The 18211-nt window shown below is 37.5% G+C and overlaps 1 protein-coding gene and 1 long non-coding RNA gene across 6 annotated transcripts; one reads left to right on the forward strand and one right to left on the reverse strand.

Moving 5' to 3' along the window:
- Positions 1-28: 28 nt before the first annotated feature.
- On the reverse strand, positions 29-17868 carry zmynd11 (zinc finger, MYND-type containing 11). Of its 5 annotated transcripts, XM_048174101.1 has the most exons (17): positions 17663-17859; positions 14622-14753; positions 14069-14228; positions 12857-12880; positions 12456-12488; positions 10926-11087; positions 8716-8793; positions 8498-8590; positions 8321-8408; positions 8163-8218; positions 7920-7997; positions 7716-7834; positions 6321-6564; positions 6158-6226; positions 5783-6076; positions 5447-5632; positions 29-2053 (listed from the first exon to the last, which is right to left on the reverse strand). In XM_048174101.1, exons 2-17 carry the CDS (start codon positions 14735-14737, stop codon positions 1931-1933), a joined length of 1923 nt encoding a protein of 640 aa, XP_048030058.1. In that variant the 5' UTR covers positions 14738-14753; positions 17663-17859; the 3' UTR covers positions 29-1930. The 5 variants fall into 5 exon arrangements, with proteins under 5 accessions (XP_048030058.1, XP_048030062.1, XP_048030059.1 ...); XM_048174105.1 differs by lacking the exon at positions 12456-12488 and having other exon boundaries at positions 17663-17858; XM_048174103.1 differs by lacking the exon at positions 29-2053 and having other exon boundaries at positions 5455-5700; positions 17663-17868.
- LOC125257608 lies at positions 3795-11065 on the forward strand. Its single transcript, XR_007182430.1, has 3 exons — positions 3795-3926; positions 8582-8748; positions 10933-11065. It is a non-coding gene; the product is annotated as an uncharacterized LOC125257608 (long non-coding RNA).
- Positions 17869-18211: the final 343 nt, after the last annotated feature.

An 18211-nucleotide genomic window follows, 5' to 3' on the forward strand; every position in this document is an offset into this window, starting at 1 on the left:
AAAAAAAAAAAAAAGGAGCAAAGCTATCACCGGTTGATATGGTTTATTTATACATAGTACTGTTACATAATGTAATGCAAGAAAGGGGAAATGTTTACACCACATTTTAATTCGTATGCACATGAAAGACAGGTGTTTGTATAGCAGACTTCTCGCTGGGTGTCGGAAATTCTCAGTAGTCATTTCTTTGTCCGCATAAATATAAGTTAAAAATAAATTTTAAAAAGGGTTACTTGCAATTACAAAGTGGCGTCAAATTACCCTAGAAAACCAAAAAGGAGACATACTGCATCACTGATGACACTCAAGAACGTAGATTAACGTAGAGCCCAAAATAAGGTACACACAACCTGGTTTCATGCACACTGGAATGGAACATATTACCGTTATATCACAAATATTTTTTTTTCTTTTATTTTATCAAATACATAGTTAACGCGCTCATGAAATGTACATATGCTAACGTGCAAACGTCATCAGTCACGGTTAGCGGCAAACAGTTATTTACATGTAGTGCAACAGTGAGGTTGGGAAGGGAGCGAGAGAGAAAGAAAAATAGGGCAGGGCAGGACAGAAACCTGGATGAATAAGACGTGATTTAAGATCCAGAACTTTAGAGAGAAACAGAATACAGGTGCACGCACATACGGATCTGTGCAAAAACACTTAAAGAAGGACCTCACGTTCCCCTACATCCTTCAGCTGATTGATTCTCCTGGTCGACAGGCAAATTACATCTCAAAAACACTCTAAAGATAGGTCTTACCTCATTTGTACTTAAATTTTTTTATTGCAATATTTAAAAGGATAACAATTCACCTAAAAATTCTAATTTTGTCATTTACTCGGCCTCATGTCGTTCCATAGGTGTCTGACTGACTTTCTTGCGAAAAACACAAAAGGAGATGTTTAGCCGAGTGTTCGAGCTGCTCTTTTCCGTACAATGAAAGTGGATTGAGACCAAGTTCAGCTATTTGCTTTCACATATAAGGTTTGGAACAACTTGAGGGCGAGTAAATGGTGGTTGAATTTTAAATTATGTATACTATCCTTTTAACTTCTCCCTCAGGTCAGAAAGTGCCATGAAAAGTCATTCTCAATGATAAAACCCTAAAGCGATAATTTCTGATTGTTTAATTTACTCTGATCACTGTACAATCTTAAGTCTGATTAAACTTTGCTATTTAATGGGATCTTGACATACGAAATCATCAGGTTTTGTTCATTCTGTCTGGTACAAGCGAATTCGCCCACGCTTATAAACATCACTAAAGATCCCACTTGGCAAAGATTTAGTACACTTAAGCTACAGAAATGGACCCCAAAATTAGCACATAATTTAGTTTTTTCGCTACAAATTAAAAGGCCTATTTAAAAGTGTAACCATGAACTGTGCATATTCATTATTGGAAGATTGTATCATTCAGACAGACATGACCTGCCATCTTTAAACCCTGTTCCCAACAAAAATGACACATCACAATCACTGATAAAAACCAACCGTCGAGATTAAAAGCACCAACTTCACTCAATGCAGGAGGCTGACATGATTCGCTCATATAAAAATTCAAATATCTACATAGCTTCAGATTAAGTTGTTTAAAAAGATTACTAGTACTTCACATTTCAGCTAGTCTGTATGCAAGCAAGGCTGATTTCCATCATACAGCAAATAAAAGGGTAAAAAAAAGGGATATGTAAAGAGATACCGTTAAAATCCAAACATAAAAGCCATCTCTACGAGGAATATGTGAAACCCCGTGCTCACTTGTCCTGTTAGCATTCACCGCAACCCAGTAAAAATGTCCAGGTAAGTGTCCTAAGGAGCTGGGGTTTAAAATCCTGGCTATAAATCAAGAATCCATGATCTATCCAATAGCGTGGCTTGTAGATGGGTGGAGTCGAGAGGAGGGGCGTGGCCAGCGGCAGCTCATCTCTTCCGGCGGCAGGTACGTTTGTGATCGGCGTGCCAGTGCTCCTGCTGACATTTGATGGAGCAGTACGACGTGTTCCAGCAGCAGTGGTACATCGCCTCTTCTTCACAGTTATAACACTGAAAAATAAAATCAAGAGAATACTGAGACGCTACAAGACTTGCACATAAAAGTTGTTAAGTAAAATTTCCAATGAAACGGAACATTTGGGTGGGACATAATCAAAGGGCTTTTCCCCTTTTAAAAAAGTAAATCGGTTTAAATTTACATCATAGCAATGATCACGGTTTGCTGCGTTTTAGTCTGTTGAAGGGGGAGGGACATTTTCATTCTAGAGAGCATCTGATTGGACAAAAATCTGTGTAGTGTGGAATGAGTCATCAATATCTTTGGTTTGTTTTCCCAGAAGGACTAAATTGTGTGTTAAATGTGTTAAACTGCTAAATGTGAGTTTCTCAATGTTTAGGAGAGCACTAGCATACAGATTAGCCTCTAAGAATATGTGGACTGAAAGCCACAAAACACTAATCTTGATTATGGTTAGAACTGGGAATGAGAGATATCACCTAAATCTTGTATCACAAGATGAGTAATTTAATTTTGCAATAATATATATTATGATATAGTTATTTTTGCTAGAAACAAGGTTACAGTACCAACAATATACCAATGAAATGTAATTTGATTAAAGTTAAGAAAAAAGTTTAAGCAATTATTGAAGACAAGTAAACAGTAATAAAACAAGAACAGAAACAAAGGACAAATAAATGCATAGATGTGAATTAAGTATAGTGATTTTTATTAAAGCTAGAAAAGTTATTAAAATTAAGAGCATAAGTGATTCCCCATTTTTCTTTTTTTGTTTGATTAACATTAAAGGATTAGTCCACTTTTAAATAAACTTTTCCTGATAATTTACTCCATGTCATCCAAGATGTTCATGTCTTTCTTTCCTCAGTCGAAAAGAAATTAAGGTTTTTAAAGGAAAACATTCCAGGATTTTTCTCCATATGGTGGATTTCAACGGCTACCAACAGGTTGAAGGTCCAAATGGCAGTTTCAATACAGCTTTTAAATGATACCAGAAGAGGAATAAGGGTCTTATCTAGCGAAACGATAAGTAATTTTCGGAAAAAATACAACCGTTTATGCTTTATAAACAAAATATCGCCTTGAACGCACTTTCCGTTTCCACATTCTTCAAAGCGCTTATGCTGAATGTTCTACGCCTTACGGAACGATTCTACTTACGGAATGAACGCGGCACCAGTTTCGTTTTTTTTCCGTAAGTAGAATAGGGAAGGCGTAGAACAGTCAGCGTAAGCGTTTTGAAGAATGCGGAAAAGGAAAGTGTGTTCAAGGCGATATTTTGTTTATAAAGCATAAACGGTTGTATTTTTTCCGAAAATGACTTATCGTTTCACTAGATAAGACCCTTATTCCTCATCTGGTATCGTTTAAAGCCCTTTGAAGCTGTATTGAAACTGCAATTTGGACCTTCAACCTGTTGGTAGCCGTTGAAATCCACTATATAGAGAAAAATCCTGGAATGTTTTCCACAAAAACCTTAATTTCTTTTCGACTGACGAAAGAAAGACATGAACATCTTGGATGACATGGAGGTGAGTAAATTATCAGGAAAAGTTTATTTATTAAAAGTGGACTAATCCTTTAAAGAAAGCAGCAGGTAAATTAGGCTGCTGTCACTTTAAGACAGCATTTCATGTATTAACAAACAACCGATTATCCCAACTGTTTGCGTTCACTTAAGATATAACCGATTGTGTTTACGTGAATACTCACCAAGACGAACATTATATGATAATTTTATGCGTGTGTGTGACAGTTTCAGCACACTAAAGTTTTGAAAGAAGATAGTCCCGCGCTGAGTGAGCGCGCAAAAAGCTTGTCAACGTGAACGCGTGCGAGTGACGAATACAGTCTAGAAGTTTCGTCTAAAAGTTGCGGTTGATGATCAGTTTGTGGGTAAATGTACGTTTTTTACCAACGTTTTTCACATTTTATGTACTTTCTAGCTAAATATTACTATTGTGTGATTAAAAATGTCGCTGTAGGTTAGGTTACGGATTACGCTGCCTCAGAAATCTGTCCGAAAACAGTTTCGTGAGGTAACTTCGTGCGCAAACGCTGCCTCCAAAGTCATTGCCTGATAGGACAGCAGCCAGTCAACAAGATATTATCAGCACACGATGTCACATCGCTCAGAACTAACGTTATATTCGTTATTAGTAACATTGACGAACCAACAATAGATATGGATCCAGCCAGGGACACGATCTACTGGACAAAATCACGGTTACCCAAACATAAGGTACTGTTTCAGAGCTTGACGGAGATCAACAAAATGGACGGGTGGTGGTAGTTTTTTTAAATAGCGTCATTATTCCGGGTACGTTAAGCAACTAAATCCGACTCTGTTCATCTACAGAATAATAACACAACCCCGCAACACAATATTGACTCAGTCAGGCAGTAATTGTTCTTCATTTCCTAATTCTGCCCTCAGAGCTGCAACATTTCCCAGAAGAGAATTTTGAAATTCAGGTAAGTAATATGCTGGAGAACCATTTCTCATCTCCTAGCCACAGGTGGAAGCTATAAATAGACTGTAAATACAAGGCAGGCAAATTAGGACTTCTGGGGGAAAAAAGTTCTAAGACGAAAAATAATTAAGTTTACATACAGACGCCAGGAGGAAATGTTCTTCAACAGATGAGGAGTCACATTTGAATGAATTTTGCCTGATTCAAACACTCAAGACTATTTTAGTATTAATTAGCGTAACCTTCATAATGCATTCAAAACATGCAAACAAGCACCTGACATGCTGGAACATAAGCTTGTAAATCATAACTAAAACCATATTGTAACTGATCATTAACTTCTCAGCTTTTGAATATCTCCTTTAAGTAATTAAAAAGTCAGGAAATTCTTTGGAATTTAAAAATTTTACTTGAACTACAGAAAAAACACTCTGATGCAAGTCTGTTTGGAAACAGTCTAACTTTATGAAACCTACATATTGATTTCCTAACAAAACAACATCAATATTACCCTGGAATGTAAAAAAAAAAAAAAACACTTTTTTTGCACCTCTTTCACTTTCAGATGAAAAAGATTATCATATTCATGTTTATCAACAAAATTCAATCCCCAAAGCATGTCTGTGATATGCAAAAGAGGCAAATATATTTTACAAAAGTTTCTGAGGCAAATCTAACTTATAAATCAAAGTCTGAATAACCATGTAAAGCCTCAGCTGATACCAGGGTCAAAATGGACCCAGAAGCAAATGGTTAAATCTTTTAAAATACTCTTTTTAAAAAAGTTTTTTATAGTCTTGACACATTTTCAAAGTTTAGTTCCCTTAATAAAAACCATGCTTTTTTTTTGTTTTTTTTAATTAAGAAATTTTTATGTCTCTTCTGGGTGAAAACAGACTCAGATGCATAATTGTATCTACACTCAAGATGTTCTGAAGGTTGACTCACCCACTGCTTCTTCTTGGTCTGGGAAATAAGTTGTTTATGCTGAGCTACCATCTTCTTCATCTCCTCCATGAGCTCCTCTTTGCACTTCTCCTTCACCTGTTTACACTTTCTCTCCATCTCGGCCTGTGTGCTGGACACTGCTTTGTTCACTGCCTGCCTTTTCTCCTCTTCCATCTCACCTCGCAACTGTAAGGACGACCACATTGCTGAGTTTGCTGCGATTTTTCCCCCCTTTCCACCAACAGTGTGGCTTTCTTGGAGGAAAAGGGGTATTTTTAAATCTGGCCACAAGAGGGAGCCAAATAATAAAGTCCAAAATGAAAAAACATTCCTCACCTTGTCCAGAGCCTCTTTCAGGACGCGTTCAGTCTCCCGCTTGTTCTCTGCTTTCATCATTTCTTTAACATCACTGAAGATCTTGGTGTATTTGTCGTGGCACATGTTTTGGCAGTTGCCCTCGTTGACCGTCTGTGTGCCTCGGTGTACCATTCGCGGGGCTGGTGAGGAAGAGGAAGAAGGCGAGCCAGACTTTTTGGTCTGGGTGGAGACGGACATACGCTCGGGCTGATGTGGAACAGCTGTTGGGATCTCTTGGCTGGAGCTGACGGCTTCCATCTCGGGCTCCGGTTCCTGATATAACAGCAAGGAGCTGGTAAAGGTGATGTAAACTCAAAGCCGCATCTCACTCAATAAACATGATGCACTACAAACCTCTTCTTTGGGCTCGGCGACTTGGGAACGGCGGCTCTTTTTGGCTTTGGGCTCTTGGTTGCCTTTAGACTGTTGCAAAAATCACAAGGTGCCAAATTAAGCAAAGCCAATCTTGCTTATTTAAAGGTGAAATGTGACATTTTTGTGGCACCAAAGTGCTAACCTGCTCGTTGGATGTGGAGGAGATGCTTGACTCCGCCTCTTCCTGTCTGTCTTCTTGTCTTTCGTGCCTCTCCGACCGGTCATGCTTTTCTTCCGGCTTCCCCTTCCAGGTACGGCCCTCCCTCAGGAACCGCTGGTGAAGCTCCAGCTCATCGCACGCCTTTTTCCAGCCCGAGCTGCGCTTCACCTGCAGCTGCTGTACACTGACTGTGATCTCCTGGATGTTGTCAGAAGGAATCCATGCCCTGCAGCAAAACAGACATGAGCCTGCTAGTTTCACAAGCTAGTTTCCCACTATTTTATCAATGTCTTGAAATGTGGAATGACATTGCTGTGTATAAGGAGATCAGAAACCTCTCGGATTTCATCAAAAATATCTTAATTTGTGTTCCGAAGATGAACGAAGGTCTTACAGGTTTGGAACGACATGATGGTGAGTAATAAATAACAGAAATTTCATTCTTGGGTGAACTAACCCTTTAAAGCCATTTAAATGCCACAAGACAAACAAGAACGTGCTGTCTGTGAATGTTGTGTCTGTGTGACACACACACATGACTTGTATGCACAGAAAGGCGTGCACCAGTATTGAGTTCTCTTTCACGCTTGAACAAACAACACCACACAGAATTATGCCACAGTTGTGTCGAGTATCCTCATAAAAGCAGTCATAAATGAGTTAAATAACACCATAAAGAACTTAAAGAGAAAATGAGATGCGTGTCAGATCCGCGTCATGTTCGGCAGCGGCAGGTCTTAAAGTGACAGCAGCCTAATAAACCAGTTGCTGTGATGTCTGTCATTAATGTCAATCAAAAAACAAAGGTAACGGAGAAAACTGTAGCTTTAATAAGGATTAATCTATATTTTATTTATAATTTATATATTTAAGTGTTTGATAACTTTATTCAATTTCTGTATAAAAGTTATTTTTTAAAGCCTAATAAAAGTTCAAATTGATAGCTTTCAGTTATACTGTAATGTTAAATGTCTATAATTATTGTTTTAAAAAAAGAGACATCAGTACCAATAATAGTATCGGTGATACTGGCCTTCATTCATAAAAAGATGCCATTAAACAAATATTTAAAATATACCGTCTTTAAGTTGTTTCTACATTAATTTGCAGAGCAACTGTGAAATTATTACAATATAAAAATACTGAAAACTTTATAATTACAGAAAAAAAAAAATGTGTGATTGATTAGTTAATTTTTTTGAATCAACTGACAGCACTAATGTAAACATTGTATTATGTTGTGAATTTTTGATATATCGCCCAGCTGTAATTCTGCGTCAATAATCTAGTTTAGTATATAGGATGAACTTCTGAAGTCTCATTATTCTCCTTTTAAAGTAAATATTGTTCATGTTCCTGTTATAACCTGAGGCTCACCTTTGGTGCTGGTGCCCAAAGAACCGAACATCCACCTGGCTGCCCTCCCTCTGCATCACCTTGGCAGGCCAGTAACCAAAGCCCTTCATCCTGGCCCAAACCAGCTCATGATTCGGACTCTGATCACAGACAAATATTGTTTATACACTCACATAATCACACATAAATCTGCAGAAAGCAGTGTGTTTGTGTGTCTGTGCTTACACATGGGTAACAGAACCAGTTGTCGGGTCGTGCATTCGAGAGATAGAAGCAGTGTCTGCACAACATTAACTCGTTCAGCTGGAACAAATAAACAATTGCACAATTCATTGTTCAAAAAGGGCGCAAAATCTTTTACACATTATTAACATAAGAATGTTGTCAAAAACCTAAACATCAAAGCTTAAACATGTTTGTCAAGTGCATTAAACAAGCTTAAAATTCCAACTATTTGCTCAGTCTGACCTCATGGCATGTGTCGTTGTAGAGAAGTCTCGCAATTTCAGTCTGGTCGCTGTTTACTGTTGACAGAGAATGTGGAATCGGTCAAGTTGACACTCGAGTTAAGTGTACACATGCGGTTTCATAAATCACACTGACGGCTGCGGTACAATAGCCCTCACCTCCGTGTAGAATGGCTGTGTTGTGAACTATAAGCTGAGCGTCAGCCCTGAACTCCTCAAAGCTCTTGTACTTCCCCTCTGAGATGTTCTGTAGGAGAACAGAAGAAACATGAGAACGTGCCGAGGCTTATGGAACATGATCTTTGAATTGTTTCTACTAGTGTGTGCCCTGTGTACCTCTTGTATGTTCTCCACATCCAGAGGTGTGTGGATCAGTCGTCTGTACACGGGTTGCTTTGACTCCTTGCCTCTCTTGTGCAGGTCCACAGCCTGAAAGAAGATCAGGAGGAGGAAGAAATCTGCTTCACAACTCAATAGAAAAATGCATGTGGGGAAAAAAGCTTCATTTCTACATGATTTAGTGTGAAAAAGTGTGAAGAAAGTGTGAAACGCACCCTTTCCTTCATGCGTCCAAGAATGAACTTCAGGTATGTTGTCATTTCCTGTTTGTTCAAATTCTTCCTTTTACTGCCCTGTTAGTAAACATCACCACAAGAAACTAATGACTCAATAACCACATCATTATATTTGCTAACTTGCTCTTAAAATGCAATTGGGGTTTTTAAATGGTCATAAAACTACATCAAAAACACATATTTCAGATTCTTGAATTTACAAAAACACTATTTTTTAAAGAAATCTCTTATGCTCTCCAAGGCTGCATTAATTTGATCAACAATACAATAAAACAGTAATATGTTGGATTATTATTACAATTTAAACAGTTTAAACAGTTTTTTGTGATGGCATAGCTGAATTTTTAGCATCAATACTCCATTTATTTATTTATTTATTTTTTTTTAAAACGTGTCACATGATTCTTCAGAAATCATTCTGATATGCTGAGTTGGTGCTTAAGAAACTTTCCTTATTATCAATGTTGAAAACAGTTGCTTAATATTTCTGTGGAAACATTTTTTCAGGGTTCTTCAATGAAATTAATATTTATTTCAAATTTAAAACTTAAACATTATACATGTCTTTACTCTAACTTTTGATCAATATAATGCATTCTTTCTGAATAAAAGATCAATTTCTTTAAAAAAAAAAAAAACAGTTACATTTGTATGCATGACATGAAGCTATACAATTATTTGGTGAATTTTCTATGATGATTATTACATTATTACAATGTCATTACTATTTGGTGAAAATAAAAATATGTATTTTTTTTAAAAATCTGATTATTATATCCACAATAAAATAACAGTTTTTTCTAGTTTTAATAAAAACCTGAATAAAATTCTTCTATAATTATTATAATATTGTTGCCTGGAAAATCCAGCCTCACCACTGTACCAGCAGATGAGTCTGGTCGGCCATTGAATCAATTCGATTTCTAGGGCGGAGCAAATCCAAGCAAACAGGAAGCGGAGTAAACCAATCAGAGAAGGGCGGATATGACGTTAGCAAAGCGACAAGAGAGTCAACAGCGAAAAGTAAATAATTAAGGTGTTTTTGGTCATTTAAAACTGAATTCACGGCTGAATAGAACAAACTCTCGGGTCTCCCGTGCGCAATCTTTGTTGATATTGAAGGGACTTTTGCCACACTAGAGTGACGCTGTTTGCATCACTGAAATAAATGAATCTGATTGCACGGTACGGTTTGGAGTTGACTCGAATCGCGACGGAGGGCGGACTGACCAGACTGATATATCTTGTAGAAGATATATCAGTCTGGCCTTGCCAGGCAAATACTTTTGTTCATTATTCTAAATATAAGCTGTTGCCAAGCAACATAACACTCAATGGGCAAATGAATATAGCATATATCAGCTAAAATGGAAGAATTTACAATCTGAACTAGGAATTTTCTAATGATCTCTCTATACCAGAGATGCTCAAAGCAGGGCCAGTGGGCCAAGTTTGGCCTTCGATTTGGGCCGCCATGCCATGAGGGGAAAAACATAACCTAGGGAAAAAACATACCATTGAAATAGACTTGTGCTGGTATTCAGTAATACTGTTTATACTTGCGGCAATAAATATGCACAAAATTGGGACGCTTCAAAAAACTGTGAATAACATATTCAGCATAAATGTTTTCCTTTCTCTGAACTTACAGTAGTGTCATTTCCATCAACAAGTCAAGATTCAGAATGTTCTAATGCCACATGCCCTTGCAACTTTTACTTTCGGCCCACAGACCCCAGTTTGCTTTTTGGCTCTTTGTTGTAAAGTTTGGGCACCCCAAGGTTGTCAAAAGTACTGACTTCGGAAGTGAAATTTTAAAAATGTGACGATACCAGCATTTCCCCCTAGCATTCTGAGCGCTGTTGAGCAGATTCCTAAAGCCTCTGATTGGCTATTGTGTTCATGTGCTCAACAGATATGTTGTAAATAGACATCTTTGATTCTCTACACAGGGCGCTTTCACAGATATATAGTGGATCCCTGATATATACACTGATAGAAGGATCTGCTGATAGACGCCTGCTTTCAAACACTCCCGTGTGTATCTGTGTAAGCACTCGGTGAGCGCGTGAACACAATGGCCATCAGAGGTGTTTAAGAATGCTGGTACCTTCACATTTTTGAAATTTCAGTAGTGACTTGGTATTGAACTCAGTACTTTTGACAACCATTCTCTGCTCTATACCCACCCTGCAGATGCCGCACTGCCAGTGGGAGGTTGTGTCCCGTGGCCGGTGGTCTTCAGACAAACATCGGAGGTGGTAGACACGGAAACAGCCGTCACACTCCAGCACGTCTCCGGGAAGGTGACACTCAAAGCAGTACCAGTCATGACTTTCTGCTTCCCAGTCCTGAAACACACAGAGTATAGTAATGCACATCCCCGCCCACCTGGGCCACCACCAAGCTCCCGGGAACAACACCACTGATCCAGAAAAGCTTTGTCCTTTTAATAACCTGCAAATAAAATCTTGGGAAATAGCTTTAAGATCAGCCCTCTTACTCTGAAATGCTTTTTTTAGACTCTGGAGTTTCTCTAAAATTAGTGACCAGAGCCCTGAGAGGCAAATAATAATAATAATAATATTTAGTCTATGTAAAATCACTACAAACATTACTTTTTCACATGCATACATTATATTAAAGTATGTATACTGTGTGTGTGTATATATATATATATATATATATATATATATATATATATATATATATATATATATATATATATATATAAAATCAACGTTTGAAGCTGAGAAAACAGAGTATGAGAGCTGTTCTTATATGATTAGCAGTATTTCAAAAGCACAGAGAAAGCAAAAGTATAAAACCCCCCACTCATTAGTTATAATAAAGAAAAAAAACATTAATCAAAAGATTGTAGGAGTTTAATATGTTTATATTAAACATAGGCATGTTACATTTTTGCATTATGGTTCAATTTAAATGGCCATTTTTTCATGTTTTTACAATTGAAATGAAATGTTTCTGAACAATAAGTGCTTGAATAAAGCCCGTTCAACACGGATTAAACACTTTCAAAGACTATGAAAGCTAAAGATTTAAGACAAAGAAAATACTACCATATACTTTCAGTCAAATGGCTATTTAAATCAAACCTCAAATATGACAAAATATTCTTTGAAAGAAATGGTGAGCAATCACATTCTCACATGCCACGATCACATTCACCATATGTTAACACTATCCTCTAAAAATGTCATCGATCTATAGTACATTTCTCAAAACACACCACCACACACCAGAGACATTCCACCATATTCACTGTTCTGGTTACAGTACAAAATCTCTAGGATTTGGCAAAAGTTTTAGTCTGCAAATTGTCTTTATTCTTACCTTTAAAATGGGTCTAAACCAGTGTAAGACGTTAACAGGGGTTTAAAGCAAAAATGCTAAAGACAGTGACAAAAATTCCATATATTTACCATTTTAGGCCTATTTATGCATAATATTTCACAAATATGAGTTGATTTAATTTCACAGGTAATAGATTTCTCATTATTCAGATCAAGAATATCATCCTTAAATGGATAAGCTAACTTCTGACACTGGTTTTAGCCCAAGTAAATAGCTTCCTAACTCTGCAAACACAGGTCTAACTGGTTCTGACATTGAACTGTTCTTGACATTGACATACAAATCTCGCAAAAACAAAATCTTGATTTAAAAACATGTAAGATTAATGTGTGAAGCATACGCACATCTTGAAACAGAGCATCAGAAGGCAAAGAGGGCTAGAGAAGAGAGAAATCACTAAAAATGAGCATTCAGTGGCAAAAACAAGGCGCACAAAACCTCACACAGCACAGCACTGAAGTGACATAAAGCTTGCTGATGCCAGTATAGCCGCAGATACCAGTATAAATAGTGTGTATTATCACAATATTTAGAATGATAGTTATATAGAATGAGCATTATCGATTCAAATTTCTTGGAAAATTTCAAATTTCAAATTTGGAGGCAAAAGTCTGATAGAAGCTATACACCATAGAAAGCTCCTTTCAATTCAGCTGCTGTCCCATGCGCAGGTTACACATACTATTAACTAAGGGCAGATTATGTTGTTAATTAAAGAAATCACAGCAACTGGATGTGAACATACCTTGCTTCCTTCTGACATCTGCTCCTGCGATTGCAAGTGATCCAAAAAACATTGTTTAAAATCCTAATCTGAGAGCTGGGATTGGCTGAAACTAACCACAGGCGCTCCGTGTTAGGGACTCGCAGGTGGGTGTTTGGTGTGAGAAGTACCGGGATTCAGCACAGTTACAACATTAATCTACGCTGCCATCATATTCATAAATATGCTGGTTTTACGTACACTGCCGTTCAAAAGTTTAGGGTCAGTAAGATTAAGTCGCTTATGCTCATTTGGTCAAAAATACAGTAAAAACTAATAATGTGAAATATTACTACAGTTTCAAATAACTGTTGTCTATTTTAAAATATTTCAAAAAAGTAATTCATTCCAGTTGTGACATAAGTCAGTCTTCAGTGTCACATGACCCTTCAGAAATAATTCTAATATGCTGATTTGGTGCTCAAGAAACATTCTTATTATTATCACTGTTGAAAACAGTTGTGCTGCTTAATATTTTGGTGGAAAGTAACCATGGTACATTTTTTTTCTGGATTATTTGATCAATAGAAAAGTTCAAAAGAACTGCATTTATTGGAAATAAAAATGTTGTTACAATGTAAAGTCTTTACCATCACATTTAATCAAATTTAATTCTTCCTTGTTCAATAAAAAAGGTGTATTTCTTTATTAATTCAAACTTTTGAACAGTAGTGTACATGTAGGAAGGTCTTTCATGCAAATAAGACTTGGTGATTTTTTTGAATGAAGAGGACACATATGGCTGATGAAGCCTGGGACGAATGCGTATATTCCTAGCTGTAAGCCATACCCCAAAAACAAACAGTGCTTCCTTCAAAACATGCTCTCTCACACAGCAGAGGAATGTCTCTATGTGCTGGTGAAGGCACTGAAACATCAACATCTACCATTACTAGTGCATATGGAGGAAGTTTACAGCTGAAAACTCACTGCTGAACATTAAAGTCATGAACTTAATCAACTGATTTTTTGGGCCATAAAGCTGAGGAACTATTCAAATATTTCTTACTGATGGACTTCAGAGGTTCATGGCTGTGTTGGAGCCAGCAGCATATCTACATTTTGAGCTCTTTATTTCATTTGATTAATGTGTAGTAAAACCAAGCCATGTTTACCTTTCGCATTTTTATCTAGGAGGCGTGTAGATAAAAGTATGCCATGTTTAAAATAGACATGCTCTGTTATATGTCTCACCATCTCGTCTCCTGGGAGCCAGTATCCCTCTTGTTCGATCCCGGCTTTAGAGCCTTTGCAGCCCACTGTGAGCGTCTCCACCACCAGACCGTCTTTCACAGCCAGAACCAGCTGCCTGGCCGTGTCTTTAGGGTGCATCCCATACACACGACTTAAATATCTGCATCAAAACAAGGCCATCTCTTAAGATATTTCAAATGAATGCATTGAAGGGATAGTTCACCCAAAAATGAAAATTCTGTCATCATTTACTCACCCTCAGGTTGCTCTAAACCTGTATAGATTTCTGTGTTCTGCTGAACACAAAGGAAGATATTCTGAAGAATGATTTTTGAAGAACAGTTGTGGGGCAACACTGACTTCCATAGTGAACCAACTGTTTGGTTACATTCTTCAAAATATCTTTGTTTTTTGTTCAGCAGAACAAAGTAATTTATACTGGTTTGGAACAACTTGAGGGTAAGTAGGCCCAAATGATAACAGAATTTTCATTTTTGTGTGTACTATCCCTTTAAATGTTATTGTGTTAGTAAAGTCGAGTTTAAGCAATTACTTTGAGATTCTGTCCATGTTTGCGATTTGTTTCTGATTGCGGATGACTTCAATGGCCGACCAGACATATTGAACCACCTTGGGGTCCGCTTGCCTCTTCTTAACCACCCTTGACATTGTGGCCAGTTCCAACCTAGGACGAATACCAAAACCCTTAAACAAAAACTCACGCTTCCCACAATAAACAAAGTCTTAAGAGCTTAGGTGTTTGCATATAAAAAAGCAAAATGCAAATATTTGTTAGTTTTGTCAGAGAGCATTAAATTACACCATTTCTCTAAAGAGTGCATCTCACGAATGATTACTCTTTTCATCGCTGTAGACAAACAATAGATCTTCTCAGAAAATGGCTCCAAAATAAACATAACTTCTTTATTAAGTCTAAATGGACTCTAAACTCTGTTCTCTTTATAAAGACCTCTTGCAACTAACTGAATGTAAACCTAGGGTGGAAAGTCTTCCAGGATCTTCATATAAAATTCTGATGAGGTTAAACATTAAAGGTGTCCTAGAACCAGTTTTTACAAGATGTAATATAAGTCTAAGGTGTCCCCTGAATGTATCTGTGAAGTTTCAGCTCAAAATACCCCATAGATTTTTTTTAATTAATTTTTTTAACTGCCTATTTTTTCGGCATCATTAACTATGCACCGATTCAGCGCGCGGCCCCTTTAAATCGCGCGCTCCCATAGTGCTCCGTGGCTAAAGCTAACATTACACACTGTTGGAGAGATTTATAAAGAATGAAGTTGTGTTTGTGCATTATACAGACTGCAAGTGTTTAATAATGAAAATAACGACAGCTCTCTTTTCTCTGTGAATACAGTAAGAAACGATGGTAACTTTAACCACATTTAACAGTACATTAGCAACATGCTAATGAAACATTTAGAAAGACAATTCACAAATATCACTAAAAATATCATGTAATCATGGATCATGTCAGTTATTATCGCTCCATCTGCCATTTTTCGCTATTGTCCTTGCTTGCTTACCTAGTCTGATGATTCAGCTGTGCACAGATCCAGACGTTAATACTGGCTGCCCTTGCGTAATGCCTTGAACATGGGCTGGCATATGCAAATATTGGGGGCGTACATATTAATAATCCCGACTGTTACATAACAGTCTGTGTTATGTTGAGATTCGCCTGTTTTTCAGGGGGTCTTTTAAACAAATGAGATTTACATAAGAAGGAGGAAACAATGGAGTTTGAAACTCAATGTATGTCTTTTTTTCATGTACTGAACTCTTGTTATTCAACTATGCCAAGGTAAATTAAATTTTTGATTCTAGGGCACCTTTAAGCGTTCTTATAAGGATATCGAAGAAAACAACAAGAAAAACTAAATCTAGTCCCTTTCATCATCATTACAGAACAGCAGAGATTTACAGTCAAAGACATAGAAAGCAAAACAAGTTCAATAAAAACCCTCAACAGTATTCACTCTGCAAAGTGCCGCAGTATTTCAGGTCTGCATGTGGCATGAAGAACAGATAAAAATGACGGTCATATTTATTGCTGTTGTGCATACTGTAAGTTACAGCTTCTACAATCAACTGCCAGATGGTTCTGAAACTCCTTCTGTAGGCTGAAATTTAGTAATGAAAGTGCATTCTAATGAGTTTCCAGGAATAAGAACAAGACACACTCATTAATTAAATTACGGAAATAACAGTTTTCGAGGTACAAGACATTAATCTAACAACTCTTAAACATAATGTTGCAAAGCGTTAGCTGATAAATGTTGTTTCCATTTGAATAAACAAATAATTTAATGTCTGGAAAGAACAGACGTAGAAAGATATGTCACACTATAACATTATTCATGTGGCAGAAGTAAAACTTTAAGTCATTTGCATTTTACAACATTCAAAAGTGCACTCAGTTTGTTCGTCTAGCGCTTTTTGTTGCAGATATACTGACTCCTATTGGCCTGGATGCATGAATATTGAATACTAAATACTGCTGGTTCACACACCTGTCTGTCATTATACTGTACTTTGTAAAGCACCTTGGTCAGGTCTGACAGTGTTATGTGTAGGTAAAACGTTTACTGAATTGGGAACCGCATACTACTCAATCTTTCTATGGCAGACACAGTAAGAGTAGTATGCGGTTCGGAATTCAGCAATTAATATTAAAACTACTACCAACTTGGTAATTTGCATGGCTGGTCACGTGACGTCAACATAGCAGCACCCATAAAGGGGCGACCCGCTGCATGTAGAATAAAAACGCCTTTGTGGAGCCTTCTATCTACAACCTTAATCATGATTCTATTAATTTCTTCATGTATAAACATTTTAGTTAGAGAAGAAAAAAAAAATCACTGAGTGCAGCTTTGATGTCACCAGCAAGACCTGTCGCTTTATTGCGCAATACACATGCAGAAAGGATGGGAACCGTTCGCTTCCTGATCGAATATTACCACAGCAGCGTTATGTTTTTGTGACAATCTTAACTTTTATTCACATCGTTACAGTCTACAAGTGTTGCCACTGGTTTTTAAAAGCTTCACAGATGGCTACAGTATCCACAACAGCTCATGTGATCTACAGCCCGAGTGCTGGAATGTATGGCGCAAAAGCATAAAGAACACAATTATATTAACCAAGCGACCAAAATAATGCAATTTCAGAAACCACGATGACTTTGACAGCTGTCTGTCACGTTTGTGGTCAATCAAACCCAGCGCAGATCCCGCTTTTCGGTCACAGTGCCTAAAAGAAACAACAAACGTGTCTAAGAGTCGCAAAACTACAAACATTAGGACATCGGAAACGCGCGAGCTGTTTTTGTCACGCGCTTCGTATAATCAAACCGAACGGAATCACGATGAATAACCTAATGAAATTGCAAATGGAGGGAAAACCTTCATCGGTGCCTAGACATTCTTGTTGGTTGGTTGGTGAGCTACATGGACGCCATGTTGATATCCCTCCCTCGCTTCTAGACAAAACCAACCAGTTGGGAGTGGATTTTTTGTTCTTCTTTGCTGCGAATGTCATGAAATTGAGCCGGTTTATGCGCTTACTTACCGCTGTCCGACAGCTGATCAAACGCCTCGCCGTTCAGTCTCACTTTAGGATGTAACGCAGCGCTGGTTACATTTGTGTTTCCGGAGTTAAATGTCAGAATTGTGGTTGGTTGGAGGAGCCGGGCCACAGTTGAGAGCTCGGAGGGGGTAAACACGCTCTCATACAGTCACAGGCTGTTGGAGAACTCTAGTGGTAGGACGCAGGAGTTGCGCGCTTTACTTTGCACGTCTCACCTTGAAGCTTTTTTCCCTCATAACTTACTACAATTTTTACTAGTTTTTACGTATTCGTAAATGTAAAATTCCTAGTAAAACTTCACCTTTCTTTACTTTTAGAGTTGATAATGATTCATCTGACTTCTGTTAGATGAGCACATCATCTCAAAAATGCATGCATTTATTATAAATCTGCAATATTATGTTTCGGGATTTTGCAAGAACATATCATCAAATATAAGAGCTGTTTAATTTTTCAGTTCAGTTTATATGAAGTTTGTTATTGTTAATATGGAGCATGTCTGTGTACAAAACATTTTTCTGTTTTCTAGCA

This window comes from Megalobrama amblycephala, linkage group LG22 (assembly GCF_018812025.1).
Source record: "Megalobrama amblycephala isolate DHTTF-2021 linkage group LG22, ASM1881202v1, whole genome shotgun sequence".
In the NCBI taxonomy this organism is placed as follows: domain Eukaryota; kingdom Metazoa; phylum Chordata; class Actinopteri; order Cypriniformes; family Xenocyprididae; genus Megalobrama; species Megalobrama amblycephala.